Source organism: Ranitomeya imitator, chromosome 10, assembly GCF_032444005.1.
Source record: "Ranitomeya imitator isolate aRanImi1 chromosome 10, aRanImi1.pri, whole genome shotgun sequence".
NCBI classification, from domain to species: domain Eukaryota; kingdom Metazoa; phylum Chordata; class Amphibia; order Anura; family Dendrobatidae; genus Ranitomeya; species Ranitomeya imitator.
Window position 1 is genome coordinate 141,187,201 of NC_091291.1, and position 17,873 is coordinate 141,205,073.

The following is a 17,873-nucleotide window of genomic DNA, read 5'->3' on the forward strand; positions in this document are numbered from 1 at the left end:
CGTGCAGTGGTTGCAGCAGCGCCTCCTCTGGCCAATCATACAGCGGTTGCAGCGGCACCTCCTCTGGCCAATCATACAGCGGTTGCAGCGGCGCCTCCCCTGGCCGAACATACAGCGGTTGCAGCGGCGCCTCCTCTGGCCGATCATACAGCGGTTGCAGCGGCCCCTCCTCTGGCCGATCATACAGCGGTTGCAGCGGTGCCTCCACTGGCCGATCATACAGCGGTTGCAGCTGCGCCTCCTCTGGCCGATCATACAGCGGTTGCAGCGGCACCTCCTCTGGCCGATCATACAGCGGTTGCAGCGGCGCCTCCACTGGCCGATCATACAGCGGTTGCAGCTGCGCCTCCTCTGGCCGATCATACAGCGGTTGCAGCGGTGCCTCCACTGGCCGATCATACAGCGGTTCCTCCCCTCGCCGATCATACAGCGGTTGCAGTGGCGCCTCCTCTGGCCGATCATACAGCGGTTGCAGCGGCATCTCCTCTGACCAATGATACAGCGGTTGCAGTGGCATCTCCTCTGACCAATGATACAGCGGTTGCAGCGGCATCTCCTCTGACCAATGATACAGCGGTTGCAGCGGCATCTCCTCTGACCAATGATACAGCGATTGCAGCGGCATCTCCTCTGACCAATGATACAGGGGTTGCAGCTCTGCCTCCTCTGGCCGATCATACAGGGGTTGCAGCGGCATTTCCTCTGGCCGATCATACAGCGGTTGCAGCGGTCCCTCCTCTGGCTGATCATACAGGGGTTGCAGCAGCGTTTCCTCTGGCCGATCATACAGGGGTTGCAGCGGCGCTTCCACTGGTCGCTGTTCTTTACCTGACTTCACTTTTTTCTTTGAATTTCTAATTTTTCAGGAATTGACCGATGCGTCGGAATAAGAGGAAGCGCGCGGCATCTCCGGCTGCAGGTCAGTCAGTGGTCGGCTCCGTCATACTCACCTGGGTGCTGCCACCAGTCCGGACGACAGGCATAAGTCCGATGCTGGGAACGACATTGGCGGCTGCAGATCCCAGACAGTGTTCTGTATTCTTATTGCTTTTCCTGTACGTGGCCTGGAAACCATCAACAAGCAGCTGCTGACGGATCTTACCTGGTTTATAGTTCCTACAGTTGATTCTTGTACTGTAACGTTCCTGCCGTCTTCACGTGGAGCAGAGCTGTTGTGACTAGATACTAGACTGCTCGAGTCACCAAGAGGCGCTCCATGCTGAGGTCCAGAGCAGGCGGCCCCCATGTGCTGGTTACATGACCATTCACAGCACCACTCCTCAGCGGCGGGACAGATCTGGCAACAGCAGCTTCTTGATGGCTTCCAATTTTTCTTACACCAAAGTAGAAATGACCTGAAAAACACTATTTCTGAAAAAATCTTTTATTACTGCAGATGGAAAAGATGATTGTGACCCAGGGGGCAACTTGGGGGCAAAGAAAGCTGGGAGGACTCAAAAGAAAGTGGCCGGGCCGTCCACCTCTGCTGACAGTCGGAAGGCAGATTATCACTGCTGGCTGATGAAGTCTGAGCCTGAGAGCAGAATGGAGAAAAGCATGGACATGAAGGTCAGGGCGGGGGATTATCACTCACATCCGTGCCCCCTCCTCCTAAGTAATGTGGTGAATGTACGGGTGGGCGTTCGACGGGATGATCTGACTACACAGGCTTATTGTGTAGTCTGTCACCATGGAGACGCATGGCTCTGCCTAGGAGCTGTATGTACAGAACGGGTCACAATTTAGTTTTTTTATGTTTTTCAGTTTGGTATAGAAGATTTGAAGTCGCAGCCGAACCAGACGGCGAGCTGGGACGGAGTCCGGAACTACCAGGTCCGGGACCCGCGGATGAGACCGACAGCAGAACCGGGTCCATTATTGATTATTTTATACTTTTATGTCTCCAGGCGAGAAACTTCATGAGGGCGATGAAGATCGGGCAGGAGGCGTTCTTCTATCACAGCAACTGCAAGGAGCCCGGCATCGCGGGAATTGTCAAGGTGGGTCCGGCGGGCGGGGGTCTATGAGCCGATACTGTCAGGAACGTCATAACCAATCCCAGGGTGGACACCTGACTTATTACAGGATTAGAAGAACTTTACTGTTTTATGTACACAGCTCCCATGCATAGCTATGTGTCTCCATGGTTACAGACTACAAACAGGCCCGGTGTGGTCTGATCAGTGAGATGGTGGCAAAATCTCGCGTCACTCCGTTCCCTCTGCCCCCTCAGCGTGTGACTGCAGGATCGGGTTATGAATAGTTGTGCATGGGGGCTGCATACACAAAATGGTAAGACTGAAGAAAGACAAAAAATATGACCAGTTTCTTGATGGAGCGAGATAACGGACGGTGCCATTAGGTTTGTGGATGGCTGCTGACAGGAGCGAGGCACCGCAGGTTGTCACTTGTTTCCTGTCCTGCCTTTTTTCTAGGTTGTGAAGGAAGCCCACCCGGACCACACACAGTTTGATTCAAAGAATCCACATTATGATGCTGCCAGCAATAAAGACAACCCGAAATGGTGCATGGTGAGCGCGCCCCGACGTCACAGCTAGTAAGAGGTCAATGGCGTTTCTACTAAACAGCGCCACCCATGATTGCAGGACATGTCTGGTATTACATCTCATTCCGCCCTCCCAAGCATTTCAGTGTCACCATGCTGCAATACCAGACATAACCTGTACATAGGGGTGGTGCTGTTTATGTGGATTGTCCGGCCGTCATGTCAGTTCCCACAATGCACTCCTCCTCTCTGAAAATCCATAAACCCGCACTATCCGTGCCCCCCGCTCCTTACAGGTGGATGTGCAGTTTGTCCGAATGCTGAGACGTTACATTTCTCTGGCGGAACTGAAGACCCTGCACCAAAAGCACAAGACGGACGGCGGCCCCCTCCGAGCCGTGGCGCTCTTCACCCGAGCGAGGCTGTCTGTGCAGCCGCTAACACAAGGTGGGTGTAAAGGGCCCGAGGTCCTGGACGCTGCCACTAGGGGGCGTTGTGGCTACTCTTACGGTTATAAAACGTCGGGCTACACCGCAGCTTTATATAAGGCTGGTCTTTTCTTATTACAGAGGAGTTTGACTTTATATTGAGCCTGGAAGAGAAGACCCCGTAGCAGGAAAGTGACGACTGAGCGACCGTCTGCACCTCTTCTTTGCTTTTTTTTCCTACTTTTTATAGTATTAAAAGTTTAAGGTTAGTTTTGTGGTTCATGAGTGGAGATCTGGGGTCCCTGTCTGGAGTTCTGGGGTCAGCTGCCCCCTGATCAGCTGTTTGCAGGTCCCACAGCGCCATACTCTGTGTAGTGGTCACTCCCAGTACTGCAGCTCAAATCACACGCTTCAATAGCGGAGATGCAGTACCAGTAATGGCCACTATCATGTAGGGCGCTGTGCTGTCCCAAAACCTTCCATCTGGCCGTGCTGGGACCTGGAAACACCTGATTAGTCGGGGGGCCGGGTGTCAGACCGCCCCTCGCTTTTCTAGTGATGACCTAAGTCACGGACAATCCCTGTAACAGTATAACGCGATTATTCAGGGCAGTAGATCTGCAATCAGACCGGGACTTACATCCGTAACCGGGAAGCTACAATGCGCCCTCTGCAGTTACATTCGCCAAAAAGTCACAAGTGATGAATCAGGCGGAAACATCAGGAGACACAAATATTCGCCCACCAGTGGTGTAGAGAAGAAACCAATAAATCAGGAGTCAAAAGCTTTCAAAGAATAAGGGCCATAAAGAGAAAAGAGGCGCAAAAGCAACAATGAATCGGGGCCTAAACCGCCGTAATTAGAGGCAAGGCCTGCGTCGCCCCTGGAAACAGACTACAGTTTAGCTCCATTGTTGTCAGATCCGATTGCTCCATTATCACAGTAAACGATCCGATCACCCGACTAATGAGCGCCGACACCGGTGAATAATCTCAATGGCCGATTACTGGTGTAAATGCTCCATAACGTACCCACGGCCCACAATGCACTGTGCCCGGGAGCTTCAATAGAGCAGAGAATATGGAGATGGGACCCCAGGTCTTGTGTGGTCCGTCCATTGGACAACCCACCTCCAGCTAATGCACACACCTCTCAGCCCCAGGAGAGGCCCCCTACATCCCAGGAACAGCCCCCTCCGCACCAGGGGAGGCCCCCTACATCCCAGGAACAGCCCCCTCCGCACCAGGAGAGGCCCCCTCCACCCCAGGAGCGACCCTCACTACAAAGAACAGCCCCCTCCGCACCAGGAGAGGCCCCCTCCACCCCAGGAGCGACCCTCACTACAAAGAACAGCCCCCTCCGCACCAGGGGAGGCCCCCTACATCCCAGGAACAGCCCCCTCCGCACTAGGAGAGGCCCCCTCCACCCCAGGAGCGACCCTCACTACAAAGAACAGCCCCCTCCGCACTAGGAGAGGCCCCCTCCACCCCAGGAGCGACCCTCACTACAAAGAACAGCCCCCTCCGCACCAGGGGAGGCCCCCTACATCCCAGGAACAGCCCCCTCCGCACCAGGAGAGGCCCCCTCCACCCCAGGAGCGACCCTCACTACAAAGAACAGCCCCCTCCGCACCAGGGGAGGCCCCCTACATCCCAGGAACAGCCCCCTCCGCACTAGGAGAGGCCCCCTCCACCCCAGGAGCGACCCTCACTACAAAGAACAGCCCCCTCCGCACTAGGAGAGGCCCCCTCCACCCCAGGACCGACCCTCACTACAAAGAACAGCCCCCTCCGCACTAGGAGAGGCCCCCTACATCCCAGGAACAGCCCCCTCCACCCCAGGAGAGGCCCCCTACATCCCAGGAACAGCCCCCTCCACCCCAGGAGCAGTCCCCTGCACAAGGAGCATCTGCCTCAGGAGCAGCCCCCTGCACTGAGCAGCCCCTCCGCTCACCCCTTCAGCCAATGAGACTCCCCCTGTACAATAAGCGCTCTCTTAAACATAATGAGCACCTTTCTGCACGAGGAGGGCTTTGTCCGCTCTAGAAGCACCTTTCGGCCAAGGATCGGGCCCCCCACATAATAAGCACCCTTCTTCATTCTGAGACATTGTTATTTAATCTGAGACTAATAAAAACAATGTAAAATAGACATTTATACAATGAACCATGGGAAATAAACACTGCAGTCGGAATGGAGGTTGATTTTTGGATCGAGGGTGAACTTTAACCTTTCTGCAATGTGTCCAAATGATTCTCGCAGACGTGTAGTGCGGGCGCCGAAGCCTGGCTCCCAAGAGCTTACAATCTACTAGTGGCGTTAGAGGCACAGCCATGGGTGCAAAGTGCAATACATCAGTGCCCACCTAATAAATACACTGCAATATACCATGTACCAGGGGCAGCGTCCGTACCCATTACTGTACCCCGGGAGACGTGAAATACTGGGACTTCACTTTTATACATTTTTTTTCATTATTTTAACATAAAACAAAAAATACTGATACTGCCGCCTTTAACCCTTACCTTACATGTGAGAGATGTGCCAGTTGTATATGATATACACTCGGCTTTGCTCGCTCCTCTCCATATTTTGGTCCATTGCCGTCCTTGCAACGGATTTGATGAGTCAAAGTGGAAAGTAAATTAACGTTTTTGGGGGGAGATTTTGTTTGTAAACACGAATGGCAGCTAGAAAAGAATACTGTGAGGTTGACAATAAGTGAGACGGCGAGTTATGGCGTGCGTGGAGGTTGAAGTCTAAATGTTCGTCCATTTTGCAGGATGATGGACAGGTCTAATCTAGTAAATTATTAAAATTACCCATTTAGGAAAAAAAAAATCTGGAGATTCTGCTTTGTGTCGATCCTCTTTTACCCCTCCTGGCAATGCATAACCAACCTGACAGCTGGGCATTCCACTGTTGTTGAGCCATGTCCCCACGTGGTCTCATCATCAGTATCAGACATGGTAAAAATTTACACCCCCCTGTTACGTGACGCAAATTGTCGCATTGTTTTCTACCATTTCCAGGAGGGAAAACAGAGGACTACACATGGAAATCTGCTCCAGAGCGGTTATTTCATGGGGATTCCAGCATTTGCTAACAGACTTGTCAGGAGCGTGGCCCGACCTCCGTCAAAAACGCATATTAATGCCCTATTGTATATAAAAGCGGTGGGGTCGCACGTTTTGGCCGCTGCGCGCAGAGGACGATGCTGTTGAACATTGATGAGATTCAGAAGGAGCTTGTCCTAATGGAGGCCCGGTGGGATGTGCAGCCAGAAGGCGCCCCTTTAATTTAACCCCTTCAGTTCCTTCATGCCTATACTATAGGACGGTCATCCCGATGTGATTTACAGTCAGTGTCAGTCTCCCCACGTTGAATGACCGTCTGTGAATAGAGGAGGGGGACGCCGTCCAGTCCCAGAGGGGATTCCAGAACACCCATCCCGTAAACTTTCCAGTTCTTGCTAGAGGTATATCAATCATATAAAGTAAGCACTGGGACTTTATGATCGTGGGGGTCAGACCTCTGAGACCATTACCCACCCAGAGATTAAAGGGGCGGCATTTCAGCCATTGTTTCTCTGCACGGCAGGGCCCCGGGGATGACTGTGCTGTTACTGGGGCCACATTGTGCACGGAAAACCACGAAGGCACCACGGCGCTGAACAGTCACGGCCACCTTTCTCTCTGGATCTGTTGGGGGGGTCCCATAGTTCACCGCCCCCCACTTAAGGAGATGGGGTCCTCCTTTTTTAGCTTATATAAAACCAGATCGTGAATGAGATACCAGCGCCGGCACTCAATGGACCTGGACTCCGAGGTCAGAACCTCCGTGACTTCACCCGACACCATACCACAGTCATATGGTAACCGGCGTACGACCAGGACACAATGACAGCAACATCGTGGCGTAATGCGGGTGAATCAGGTAGCGATGTAACCCGCCCGGTACCACCACCGTGACAGTGAACCATGGTACCTTGCTTGTCACGGTGCCGTGGGGTGGCCGAGGGACCCCATTTACTGGCATTACTCTGTGTAATCTGCGTCACGGCCAAAGTCCAAACCTCCGGCCAGATGTACTCACTTATCAGCCACCACAGACCGTGTCCTCCAGTCTCATGACTTATCTGAGGTGCAGAACCTCCCAGGCCCCCGATCACTACTGTGCGACCCCTCCTGGATTTTACCATCAATTTGTGACTGATATCAGCCGCTCCTCAGAGGTTTCCGTGGCCACCCTGCGACTTGTGTCATGGGGCAACAATTCTCAGACAAATCGCCCAACCCAAAACTTCTGCAGCACTGGTCTGTGAGACAATTAGAAAGAAAAAAAAAAAAAAAATCGCAGACAACTGCGAGCGAGTCTGAGTGCAGTGAAGTCTATGGCAGCGCGCGTCGGAGCGGCTTGTGACCGGCAACAGAAAACTTTTGTGACTTCGGCACAGTCTGTCCCTTTAAGATCCAGCTACTGTACCTGCGAGGCTTCTTCCCAGCATGCATCTCCTGATTATCCCCCTTTATACTGTCTATATAACGGAGACGGTCCGTCCTGTGCGTCTGAATCCACGGACGGGGTAAAGCAGAGCGACGGCGCCCCTGGTGGTCAGAGCAGCGCTGCACTGGTGAGAGGTGCTTGGAATGGACAGTCGGGTCCTATATGGGCACCGATAGTCGAGGGTCAGCACTAACTACAACCACACGGTGAAGGGGCACTGACCCTTAGGACCTCCAGCCCGATGTGCGGGGCTTCAACTGCGACAAGGACAAGCCGATGAGAGCATAAAAAGTATAAACACAAAGGGTTAAGAGAGCGCGATCCCCTCCCTCCCCCACCCCTATGTTACACAATGTCAAGTAGCAGCAAAAGGAACGGACAGCCGGCCCCGAAAGAGACGCCGGCCGTGCCCCTCTGCAAGCTTGACCCACCGAGTGTCCGTGGGGTCGCGGGTGGCGGACGGGTGGGCTCCGAGAGTCTGTTTAGTCACTAATGAAGCCGTTGTCCTACTGAACAGGCAGTCACTCGTTCTCTTGGTCTCCTGCAGCCGCCCCGCTCAGCTGAGGCCGGTTGTCGGGGTGCGTTCCCTCGAATCTCTGCGAGGCGATGGCGGCCTGGTGAGACATGCTCTTCCGCACGATGTCTCCTTTACGCCATAACACCACCTCCTGGAGGAGAGAGGACGGGAGAAGGCACGATAATCTGGTGTGGCCAAAAAGCATGCAGACGTCCCGCCCGATTGTGTGTCGCCAGCATACGCCATCACTTTACGGATCTGACACCTGGGACCCTCACTGGAAACAATGGCCGCATAGTCCAGGTGAAGCCAGCGATTGGCACAGTGATCAGGCGCATGCGCTCAGATATTTTCCGTCACCTGATCACTGCACCAATCGCGGATCCGGTGGCATCCAGACGGCACAGTGATGGCGGCCACCAGCAGAGCGGCATCATCTAGAGCCACAGGGCTGAAAAGAGATGACTGTACCTGTGTATGAAAGTGTGTGCAGCCCCTCACTCCTACCACGGGGGGCGCCGCTCACCTGCTGTTTGAAGTAGCGCCTCTCCTCCTCGTCGATCAGCACTAAGTTGAGGTAATAGCGCACGCTGAACTTCTTGTTGATGTCCCTCATCGTTGGGGTCAGCTCGTATCCCGCGAGGAACAGCCGGATGGGGATGGATTCACCTACAGGGCGAGGAAGACGAGGAGAAAAGTTACCGCGGAGGTTGAGTGTAATCAGTCCGGAGAATAAAGATGGTCGCTGCACTGCGGGGGTGCTGCAGGGGGCCTGTGGCTATATCGGAGGTCACCCAGCTTTTCTAGGCTCCTGAGCACATTACATGGGGGCAGGGCAATCACTGTTGGGCAGACGTGCCGTTCAGTTTGGAAAAGCTGGGTGCCAACTCGCCACACAGACAGTCACCGAACACTCGCCGGCGTGGACGGTACCTCGCACCGGCGCTCCGTCCATGATCTCGTACTTGGCGATGGTGTCGTTTTCGTGGTAGACGTTTGGGCCGGTGCCCGTGGTCTCCCGCTTGATGATATCGATCTCCATGTGTTTGATCTTGATTCGCACCAAAAGGAAGTAGATTTTCCCCACGATGACGTCTTTCAGGTGATATCTGTTACAGGAGAAAACAGGGCGGCGTTCAGACCCGGAGGACGGCTGCCGTATACTGGGGGGCTTATTAGGACCGCTGCAGCCGGTGGCCGCATTCACACGTCGTACTCACCAACCCTGCAGCATTTTAATTAAGATTTTGATGCATTGCTTTTTAAATTTGGAACTAGTCAATCGGCAGCAAATATACAGGGCCGCCTTACCGCAATAAACCGCGATCTGACCGCAGTGTGAATACAGCCGAGGAGGGTGAAAGCTGCACCAAAATAAGATAGCGTGTGAATGGGGTCGGAAAACAGACGATGGGCGCAGACTTACTTGGACTTGTTGTACTCAAACTCGATGTGCAGACAATCTTCGATCCCCACCTCCATCTTGATGGAAGAGTTCATCTCGGGGTACGTGCTCAGCGTGTGGACCACGATATCCAGCTCTTTCCCCACGTCATTGAGCCGGCGGCTGAGGGTGGCGCGCAGGAAGTACCTGGGCGGACAAGAGCGGCAGAGGTGAAAACGGCAGAAAACGCAGCACCCATCCGCTCCACACCACCGGCCTCCGCTGCCATTACTGCACTCTGGATCCATCTGCAGCATCAGTCCTGCGCTGACACATTGCAACAAAGTGTCAGGACAGGACACAAATGTTTGCTGCGGCACTTAACACAACACTGAGTATAACTGTACCAGACCCTCAGCTGTGAGAAGGATTGGATGGAATCAAGAATGTTCCCATTCAATGACACAATCAGAGATATTGATCCAAAGTTACAGAGCTTTATCTTTCTCTGTACAGCCCCTTTAACTTGTGAGATTCCCCAGCACCGTACCGTAGCTTCACGTTCTGCCCCGTGTACGACTCGTACGGCTTCTCCACATGCGTGAACTCAAAGTCAAAACTCTGTGATTGTGAGAGCTCCCCGGGCCGCGCCAAATCCTTCACCAGCGACACGAACTCATGGTGGTTTCCCCGGTCGTAGTACAACTCTGAGGAGAAAGCGAGAGAAGAGTGAGGAGGCAGAAGAGGAGCAGAGGAGAGGCGGGACAGAAAAGGAGAGGCGGAAGAGGAAAGGAGCAGAGGAGAGGCAGAAGAGGAAAGGAGCAAAGGAGAGGCAGAAGAGAAAAGGAGCAGAGGAGAGGCAGAAGAGAAAAGGAGGAGAAGCAGAAGAGGAAAGGAGCAAAGGAGAAGCAGAAGAGGAAAGGAGCAGAGGAGATGCAGGAGAGAAAAGGAGCAGAGGAGAGGCAGAAGAGAAAAGGAGCAGAGGAGAGGCAGAAGAGAAGAGGAGCAGAGGAGCAAAAGGAGAGGAGATGTGCAAAATTAGAGGAAAAGAGAAGATGCGCAAAAGGAAACGCTCAAGAGGTGAAGAGGAGAGGTGCAAGAGGAGGAGAGGCGGAAGAGGAGAGGAGCAGAGGAGAGGCGGAAGAGGAGAGGTGCAGAGAAGAGGCTGAAGAGGAAAAGAGCAGAGAAGGAGAGGCGGGGCAGAGAAAGAGGAGCAGAGGAGAGCCGCAAAAGGAAACGCGCAAGAGGCGAAGAGGAGAGGTGCAAGAGGAGAAGAAGAACAGCGGCGCAAGAGGACAAGAAGATCGGCGCAAGAGGACAAGAAGATCGGCGCAAGAGGACAAGAAGATCGGCGCAAGAGGACAAGAAGATCGGCGCAAGAGGACAAGAAGATCGGCGCAAGAGGACAAGAAGATCGGCGCAAGACGACAAGAAGATCGGCGCAAGACGACAAGAAGATCGGCGCAAGACGACAAGAAGATCGGCGCAAGACGACAAGAAGATCGGCGCAAGACGACAAGAAGATCGGCGCAAGACGACAAGAAGATCGGCGCAAGACGACAAGAAGATCGGCGCAAGACGACAAGAAGATCGGCGCAAGACGAGAAGAAGATCGGCGCAAGACGACAAGAAGATCGGCGCAAGACGACAAGAAGATCGGCGCAAGACGACAAGAAGATCGGCGCAAGACGACAAGAAGATCGGCGCAAGACGACAAGAAGATCGGCGCAAGACGAGAAGAAGATCGGCGCAAGACGAGAAGAAGATCGGCGCAAGACGAGAAGAAGATCGGCGCAAGACGAGAAGAAGATCGGCGCAAGACGAGAAGAAGATCGGCGCAAGACGAGAAGAAGATCGGCGCAAGACGAGAAGAAGATCGGCGCAAGACGAGAAGAAGATCGGCGCAAGACTAGAAGAAGATCGGCGCAAGACTAGAAGAAGATCGGCGCAAGACTAGAAGAAGATCGGCGCAAGACGAGAAGAAGAGCGGCGCAAGACGAGAAGAAGAGCGGCGCAAGACGAGAAGAGCGGCGCAAGACGAGAAGAAGAGCGGCGCAAGACGAGAAGAAGAGCGGCGCAAGACGAGAAGAGCGGCGCAAGATGAGAAGAAGAGCTGCGCAAGAGGAGAAGAAGAGCGGCGCAAGATCAGAAGGGGTCGAGGCGTAAGAGGAGGAGATGCGCAAGAGGAGCTTGAGGATGTGAAAAAGAGGAGGAGAGGCGGAAGAGGAGGAGTGTGAGGATGTGAAAAGAGGTGAAGAGGAAGAAGAGGAGACTATTCACTGACATGTAGAAATACGTAGAGGAGATCTCCGATCCTGCACGAGCCACATTCCAGTACTAATGCCTGGAAATAACTGATCCTGCACCAGCAGCAATCCACTACTGGTGCGAAGGCTGTGCAGTCGGAGCTGATGTCCGTTTTAGTGGAGATGGTATAAAATGGACCGACTGCGATTCCCAAAATATATAAGAAATTGGCTTCAGTAGTTCAATGCAGGATGAGCTGTAAATGTTTTCATAATACCGTAATTTAGGAAAGTTATGAAATGTTCTATAAATGTCTGTTCTGTTCCTGATCTCAGCTTTTAGTTGAGATGAATCTGTGCTGCACTTTATGCACATGCTCAGTAGTGACCGTTGCTGTGGGGTCATAGATGAGATGAATCTGTGCTGCACTTTATGCACATGCTCAGTAGTGACTGATGCTGTGGAGTCTGGGTCAGGGAAATTGAGGAGTCGGAGTCAGTGGTTTGGATTGCCGACTCCATAGCCCTGACAGATACCAAGAAATAACGGATCCTGCACCAGCCGCCATCCACTACTGATAAGACTGTGGCGTCGGTAAGCCAGACCCCTGACTCCCCAAATTCCCTGACTCCACAGCATCGGTCACTGCTGAGCATGTGCATAAAGTGCAGCACAGATTCATCTCCACTAAATGCCGAGATCCTAAGATCAGGAACAGAACAGACATTTATAGAACATTTCATAACTTTCCCAAATTATTCTGAAAACATTTACAGCACATCCTGCACTGAACCCAACTTATTATATATTAGGAGTTGGAGTCCGTCCATTTTATACAGACTCCAACTCCGATTCCACCAAAATGGGCACTGACTCCGACTCCACAGACCTGGATGTCTGGATATAACGGATCCTGCACGAGCCGCCATCCACTACTGCCGGCCGGCAATCCTGCACCGGGGCGCAGAGCTGGAGGCTTCCGCATTTCCCGCCAGCAGCGGCACTTCTGCATATACCATACACACTGATCTCCTGACACTGAGGGTCACGGCTGCACAGACACTTCCCATCCTGAGCCGTCTTATACATGATATATGGAGCATTCTCAGCTGGATGACTCCAATAATGAATACCTGCACAGTGCCACCCAGCTTTCCCCAGAGCCTGAATGCCACCTACACCTGCTGTATATTTCCCCTACTTTGTCAGTCTTCACTGCAGTTCTGGTATCCTATTCCTGAATCAGCAGGCTCAGGCTGAGCAGAGTGCTCCACACAGGACGTAGTCGCCTTCGGGTCCATTCCACCAGTGACCTCATATCAGCAGCTGTTTCCCTTCTCGCGGGCGGAGGGGTGGTTGCCCAGCGGGCGGCCGTGGGGTCCGGGAACGGTCACTCTTTGAGGTGGGAGATGTTTATCAGAACAGAATAAGAAAACAACTTCCTCTATCAGCAGGAATCAAACAGTCCTGAGCTGAGCACAGGGGCCGCAGTGTCCCCCGGGGGCCGGGCACAAATGTACGCTAAAGGCCGAACCCTGGAGACCAAGTGCTGCTATGTAGAAATCAGTCACCACTACAGCAACTGAACAACTACAAGTCCCAGCATGCTGACATAGTGGCCACACTGGGAGTTGTAGTTGAGTTCAGAAATCAATAACGTTCCCGGTATCTGGAAATCCACATTAGGATCTCTGCTTCCGCTGCTGATTGTTCCTTACTAACAGGGGGCAGCGATCCTAATGGGGTCTTCATGGAGACCTTTAGGGTAAGTTCACACAGCGCGTTCTTGCTGATTTTTTTTCTGCAGCAAAACCTGATTTTCTTGGCAGGAAAGAAGCTGCGTCAAAAAGGCAGGTTTAGGTGCGTTTTTGGTATGTATTTGGTGCGGTTTTTTTTTCTCTTTGTCCATTCTAATGTCCTTGGATTTTCAGCAGCAAAAACGTAGCAAATAATGATATCTGCATTTGGGCTGCGTTTTTTCAACACCCATTCAAGTCAATTGGCGAAAAACACTGAAAAAATGCAGCAAAAACGCTGAAAAGTGACATGCTCTATGTCCAAAAAACACAGCAAAGCACAAAATGCAGATCACACAAAAAAACAATGTGTGCGACTGTGCAGGAGATTTCTGAAAACTCATAGGCTCTGCTGGTATTGTAAAAGGCAAAAAAAAAAAATATAGCAGCAAAAACGCCCTGTGTGAACGTATCCTTATACGCCAGAGCCGACTCTGATCTCTGCGCCGACACATTGTAACAACCAGAGCAGAAGCCCCCGACACATTGTAACAACCAGAGCAGAAGCCCCCGACACATTGTAACAACCAGAGCAGAAGCCCCCGACACATTGTAACAACCAGAGCAGAAGCCCCCGATACATTGTAACAACCAGAGCAGAAGCCCCCGACACATTGTAACAACCAGAGCAGAAGCCCCCGATACATTGTAACAACCAGAGCAGAAGCCCCCGACACATTGTAACAACCAGAGCAGAAGCCCCCGATACATTGTAACAACCAGAGCAGAAGCCCCCGATACATTGTAACAACCAGAGCAGAAGCCCCCGACACATTGTAACAACCAGAGCAGAAGCCCCCGACACATTGTAACAACCAGAGCAGAAGCCCCCGACACATTGTAACAACCAGAGCAGGAGCCCCCGACACATTGTAACAACCAGAGCAGGAGCCCCCGACACATTGTAACAACCAGAGCAGAAGCCCCCGACACATTGTAACAACCAGAGCAGAAGCCCCCGACACATTGTAACAACCAGAGCAGAAGCCCCCGACACATTGTAACAACCAGAGCAGAAGCCCCCGACACATTGTAACAACCAGAGCAGAAGCCCCCGACACATTGTAACAACCAGAGCAGAAGCCCCCGACACATTGTAACAACCAGAGCAGGAGCCCCCGACACATTGTAACAACCAGAGCAGGAGCCCCCGACACATTGTAACAACCAGAGCAGAAGCCCCCGACACATTGTAACAACCAGAGCAGAAGCCCCCGACACATTGTAACAACCAGAGCAGAAGCCCCCGACACATTGTAACAACCAGAGCAGAAGCCCCCGACACATTGTAACAACCAGAGCAGAAGCCCCCGACACATTGTAACAACCAGAGCAGAAGCCCCCGACACATTGTAACAACCAGAGCAGAAGCCCCCGACACATTGTAACAACCAGAGCAGAAGCCCCCGACACATTGTAACAACCAGAGCAGAAGCCCCCGACACATTGTAACAACCAGAGCAGAAGCCCCCGACACATTGTAACAACCAGAGCAGAAGCCCCCGACACATTGTAACAACCAGAGCAGAAGCCCCCGACACATTGTAACAACCAGAGCAGAAGCCCCCGACACATTGTAACAACCAGAGCAGAAGCCCCCGACACATTGTAACAACCAGAGCAGAAGCCCCCGACACATTGTAACAACCAGAGCAGAAGCCCCCGACACATTGTAACAACCAGAGCAGAAGCCCCCGACACATTGTAACAACCAGAGCAGAAGCCCCCGACACATTGTAACAACCAGAGCAGAAGCCCCCGACACATTGTAACAACCAGAGCAGAAGCCCCCGACACATTGTAACAACCAGAGCAGGAGCCCCCGACACATTGTAACAACCAGAGCAGAAGCCCCCGACACATTGTAACAACCAGAGCAGAAGCCCCCGACACATTGTAACAACCAGAGCAGAAGCCCCCGACACATTGTAACAACCAGAGCAGAAGCCCCCGACACATTGTAACAACCAGAGCAGGAGCCCCCGACACATTGTAACAACCAGAGCAGGAGCGCCAACACCTGTGGTCCCCCGGCTGCACCCCCTGTCACTGCTGCCACATGTGGTCCCCCCGCTGCACCCCCTGTCACTGCTGGCACCTGTGGTCCCCCGGCTGCACCCCCTGTCACTGCTGCCACATGTGGTCCCCCCGCTGCACCCCCTGTCACTGCTGGCACCTGTGGTCCCCCGGCTGCACCCCTGTCACTGCTGGCACCTGTGGTCCCCCGGCTGCACCCCCTGTCACTGCTGGCACCTGTGGTCCCCCGGCTGCACCCCCTGTCACTGCTGGCACCTGTGGTCCCCCGGTTGCACCCCCTGTCACTACTGGCACCTGTGGTCCCCCGGATGCACCCCCTGTCACTGCTGGCACCTGTGGTCCCCCCGGCTGCACCCCCTGTCACTGCTGGCGCCTGTGGTCCCCCGGCTGCACCCCCTGTCACTGCTGGCACCTGTTGTCTCCCGGTGGCACCACCTGTCACTGCTGGCACCTGTGGTCCCCGGGCAGCACCTTCTGTCACCTGTGGTCCCCCGGCTGCACCCCATGTCACTGCTGGCACCTGTGGTCCCCCGGTTGCATCCCGTCACTGGCTGTGGTCCCCCGGCTGCACCTACTGTCACCCGTGGTCCCCCGGCTGCACCCCCTGTCACTGATGCCACATGTGGTCCCCCGGCTGCACCCCCTGTCACTGCTGGCACCTGTGGTCCCCTGGCTGCACCCCCTGTCACTGCTGGCACCTGTGGTCCCCCGGCTGCACCCCCTGTCACTGCTGGCACCTGTGGTCCCCCGGTTGCACCCCCTGTCACCTGTGGTTCCCCGGATGCACCCCCATCACTGCTGGCACCTGTGGTCCCCCGGCTGCACCACCTGTCACTGCTGGCGCCTGTGGTCCCCCGGCTGCACCCCTTGTCACTGCTGGCACCTGTGGTCCCCCAGCTGCACCCCCTGTCACTGCTGGCACCTGTGGTCCCCCGGCTGCACCCCCTGTCACTGTAGGCACCTGTGGTCCCCCGGTTGCACCCCCTGTCACTACTGGCACCTGTGGTCCCCCGGATGCACCCCCTGTCACTGCTGGCACCTGTGGTTCCCCGGATGCACTCCCATCACTGCTGGCACCTGTGGTCCCCCGGCTGCACCCCCTGTCACTGCTGGCGCCTGTGGTCCCCCGGCTGCACCCCCTGTCACTGCTGGCACCTGTTGTCTCCCGGTGGCACCACCTGTCACTGTTAGCACCTGTGGTCCCCGGGCTGCACCTCCTGTCACCTGTGGTCCCCCGGCTGCACCCCATGTCACTGCTGGCACCTGTGGTCCCCCGTTTGAATCCCGTCACTGGCTGTGGTCCCCCGGCTGCACCTACTGTCACCCGTGGTCCCCCGGCTGCACACCGTCACTGCTGACACCTGTGGTCCTCTGGCTGCACCCCATCATTGCTGGCACCTGTGGTCCCCCGTTTGCACCCCCTGTCACTGCTGGCACCTGTGGTCCGCCGGCTGCAACCCCTGTCACTGCTGGCACCTGTGGTCCCCCGGCTGCAACCCCTGTCACTGTTGGCACCTGTGATCCCCCGGCTAAACCCCCTGTCACTGCTGGCACCTGTGATCCCCCGGCTAAACCCCCTGTCACTGCTGGCACCTGTGGTCCCGCGGTTGCACCCCCTGTCACTGCTGGCACCTGTGGTCCCCCGGCTGCCCCCTGTCACTGCTAGCACCTGTGGTCCCCCGGCTGCACCCCCTGTCACTGCTGGCACCTGTGGTCCCCCGGCTGCACCCCCTGGCACTACTGGCTCCTGTGGTCCCCCATTTGCACCTCCTGGCACTGCTGGCACATGTGGTCCCCCATTTGCACCTCCTGGCACTGCTGGCACATGTGGTCCCCCGGCTGCATCACCTGGCACCTGTGGTCCCCCATTTGCACCCCGTCAATCCTGGCACTTGTGGTCCCCCAGCTGCACCTTCTGGGACTTGTAGTGCCCTCAGTCACCCCCGTGCTCGCGCAGAGCCCCGCCCTCCTCACCGATCTGCCCGATGAACTCGATCTTCAGCCCCTGGTGCTCCAGCCTCTTGCCCGGGCTCCGCAGGGTGACGGTGACGCGGCCGGACACCGTCTCTCCGTCGTAGAAGAGGAAATATTTCTCCTTCTTGCCGTCCTCCGTCTTGTGCTCCACCCGCCGGCGGCTCTCTGCATCCGTCAGCGTGATGTCCAGCTCCGCTGCCGGCCCGAAGCCGAAGAAGCTCATGGCTGCGGCGGAGACGAGGGCCCGGAACCAGGCGGCTGACAGCACCGAATCTCCACAGACCCCGGTCTCCGCTGCTGAGGATCCAGCACACTGCGCACGCGCACAGCTCGGCCTGGATGACGCCGCACGTCACTGTGATGCCAGACACCAATATGATCCCCGAATGGCCAAGCAGAGCCAGTGCGCAGGCGTCATAGTCAATGCAGCGTGCTACTGACGTAATGGAGGAGCGCCATATTTCTTTTGGGCAACCGC

At 54.8% G+C, this 17,873-nt stretch overlaps 2 protein-coding genes across 4 annotated transcripts in view; one reads left to right on the forward strand and one right to left on the reverse strand.

Moving 5' to 3' along the window:
- The window catches only part of THYN1 (thymocyte nuclear protein 1), a 5,041-nt gene extending 1,838 nt beyond the window's left edge, over positions 1-3,203 (forward strand). For all 3 annotated transcript variants that reach the window (XM_069741752.1, XM_069741751.1, XM_069741750.1), the window contains exons 2-8: positions 867-919; positions 1,397-1,569; positions 1,765-1,833; positions 1,908-2,000; positions 2,436-2,531; positions 2,803-2,953; positions 3,076-3,203. In XM_069741752.1, the coding sequence (XP_069597853.1) occupies positions 877-919; positions 1,397-1,569; positions 1,765-1,833; positions 1,908-2,000; positions 2,436-2,531; positions 2,803-2,953; positions 3,076-3,119 (669 nt within the window). In that variant the 5' untranslated portion in view covers positions 867-876 and the 3' untranslated portion in view covers positions 3,120-3,203. The remainder of the gene's footprint in view (positions 1-866; positions 920-1,396; positions 1,570-1,764; positions 1,834-1,907; positions 2,001-2,435; positions 2,532-2,802; positions 2,954-3,075) is intronic.
- VPS26B (VPS26 retromer complex component B) lies at positions 1,369-17,731 on the reverse strand. The gene is made up of 6 exons (XM_069741749.1): positions 17,396-17,731; positions 9,892-10,048; positions 9,384-9,548; positions 8,891-9,066; positions 8,484-8,626; positions 1,369-8,108 (listed from the first exon to the last, which is right to left on the reverse strand). The coding sequence occupies exons 1-6, from the start codon at positions 17,616-17,618 to the stop codon at positions 7,962-7,964; spliced, it is 1,011 nt and encodes a 336-aa protein (XP_069597850.1). The 5' UTR covers positions 17,619-17,731; the 3' UTR covers positions 1,369-7,961.
- Positions 17,732-17,873: the final 142 nt, after the last annotated feature.

What these genes read in the sequence shown, in the direction of transcription:
- VPS26B (XM_069741749.1), bottom strand. Translation starts at nt 17,618, where the DNA reads ATGAGCTTCTTCGGCTTCGGGCCGGCAGCGGAGCTGGACATCACGCTG. An exon ending in GGGCAGAACGTGAAGCTACG is followed by an intron (nt 9,549 to 9,891) that starts GTACGGTGCTGG and finishes TTGTCCGCCCAG; the next exon opens with GTACTTCCTGCGCGCCACCC. An exon ending in GGCGCTACTTCAAACAGCAG is followed by an intron (nt 8,109 to 8,483) that starts GTGAGCGGCGCC and finishes TCTCTCCTCCAG; the next exon opens with GAGGTGGTGTTATGGCGTAA.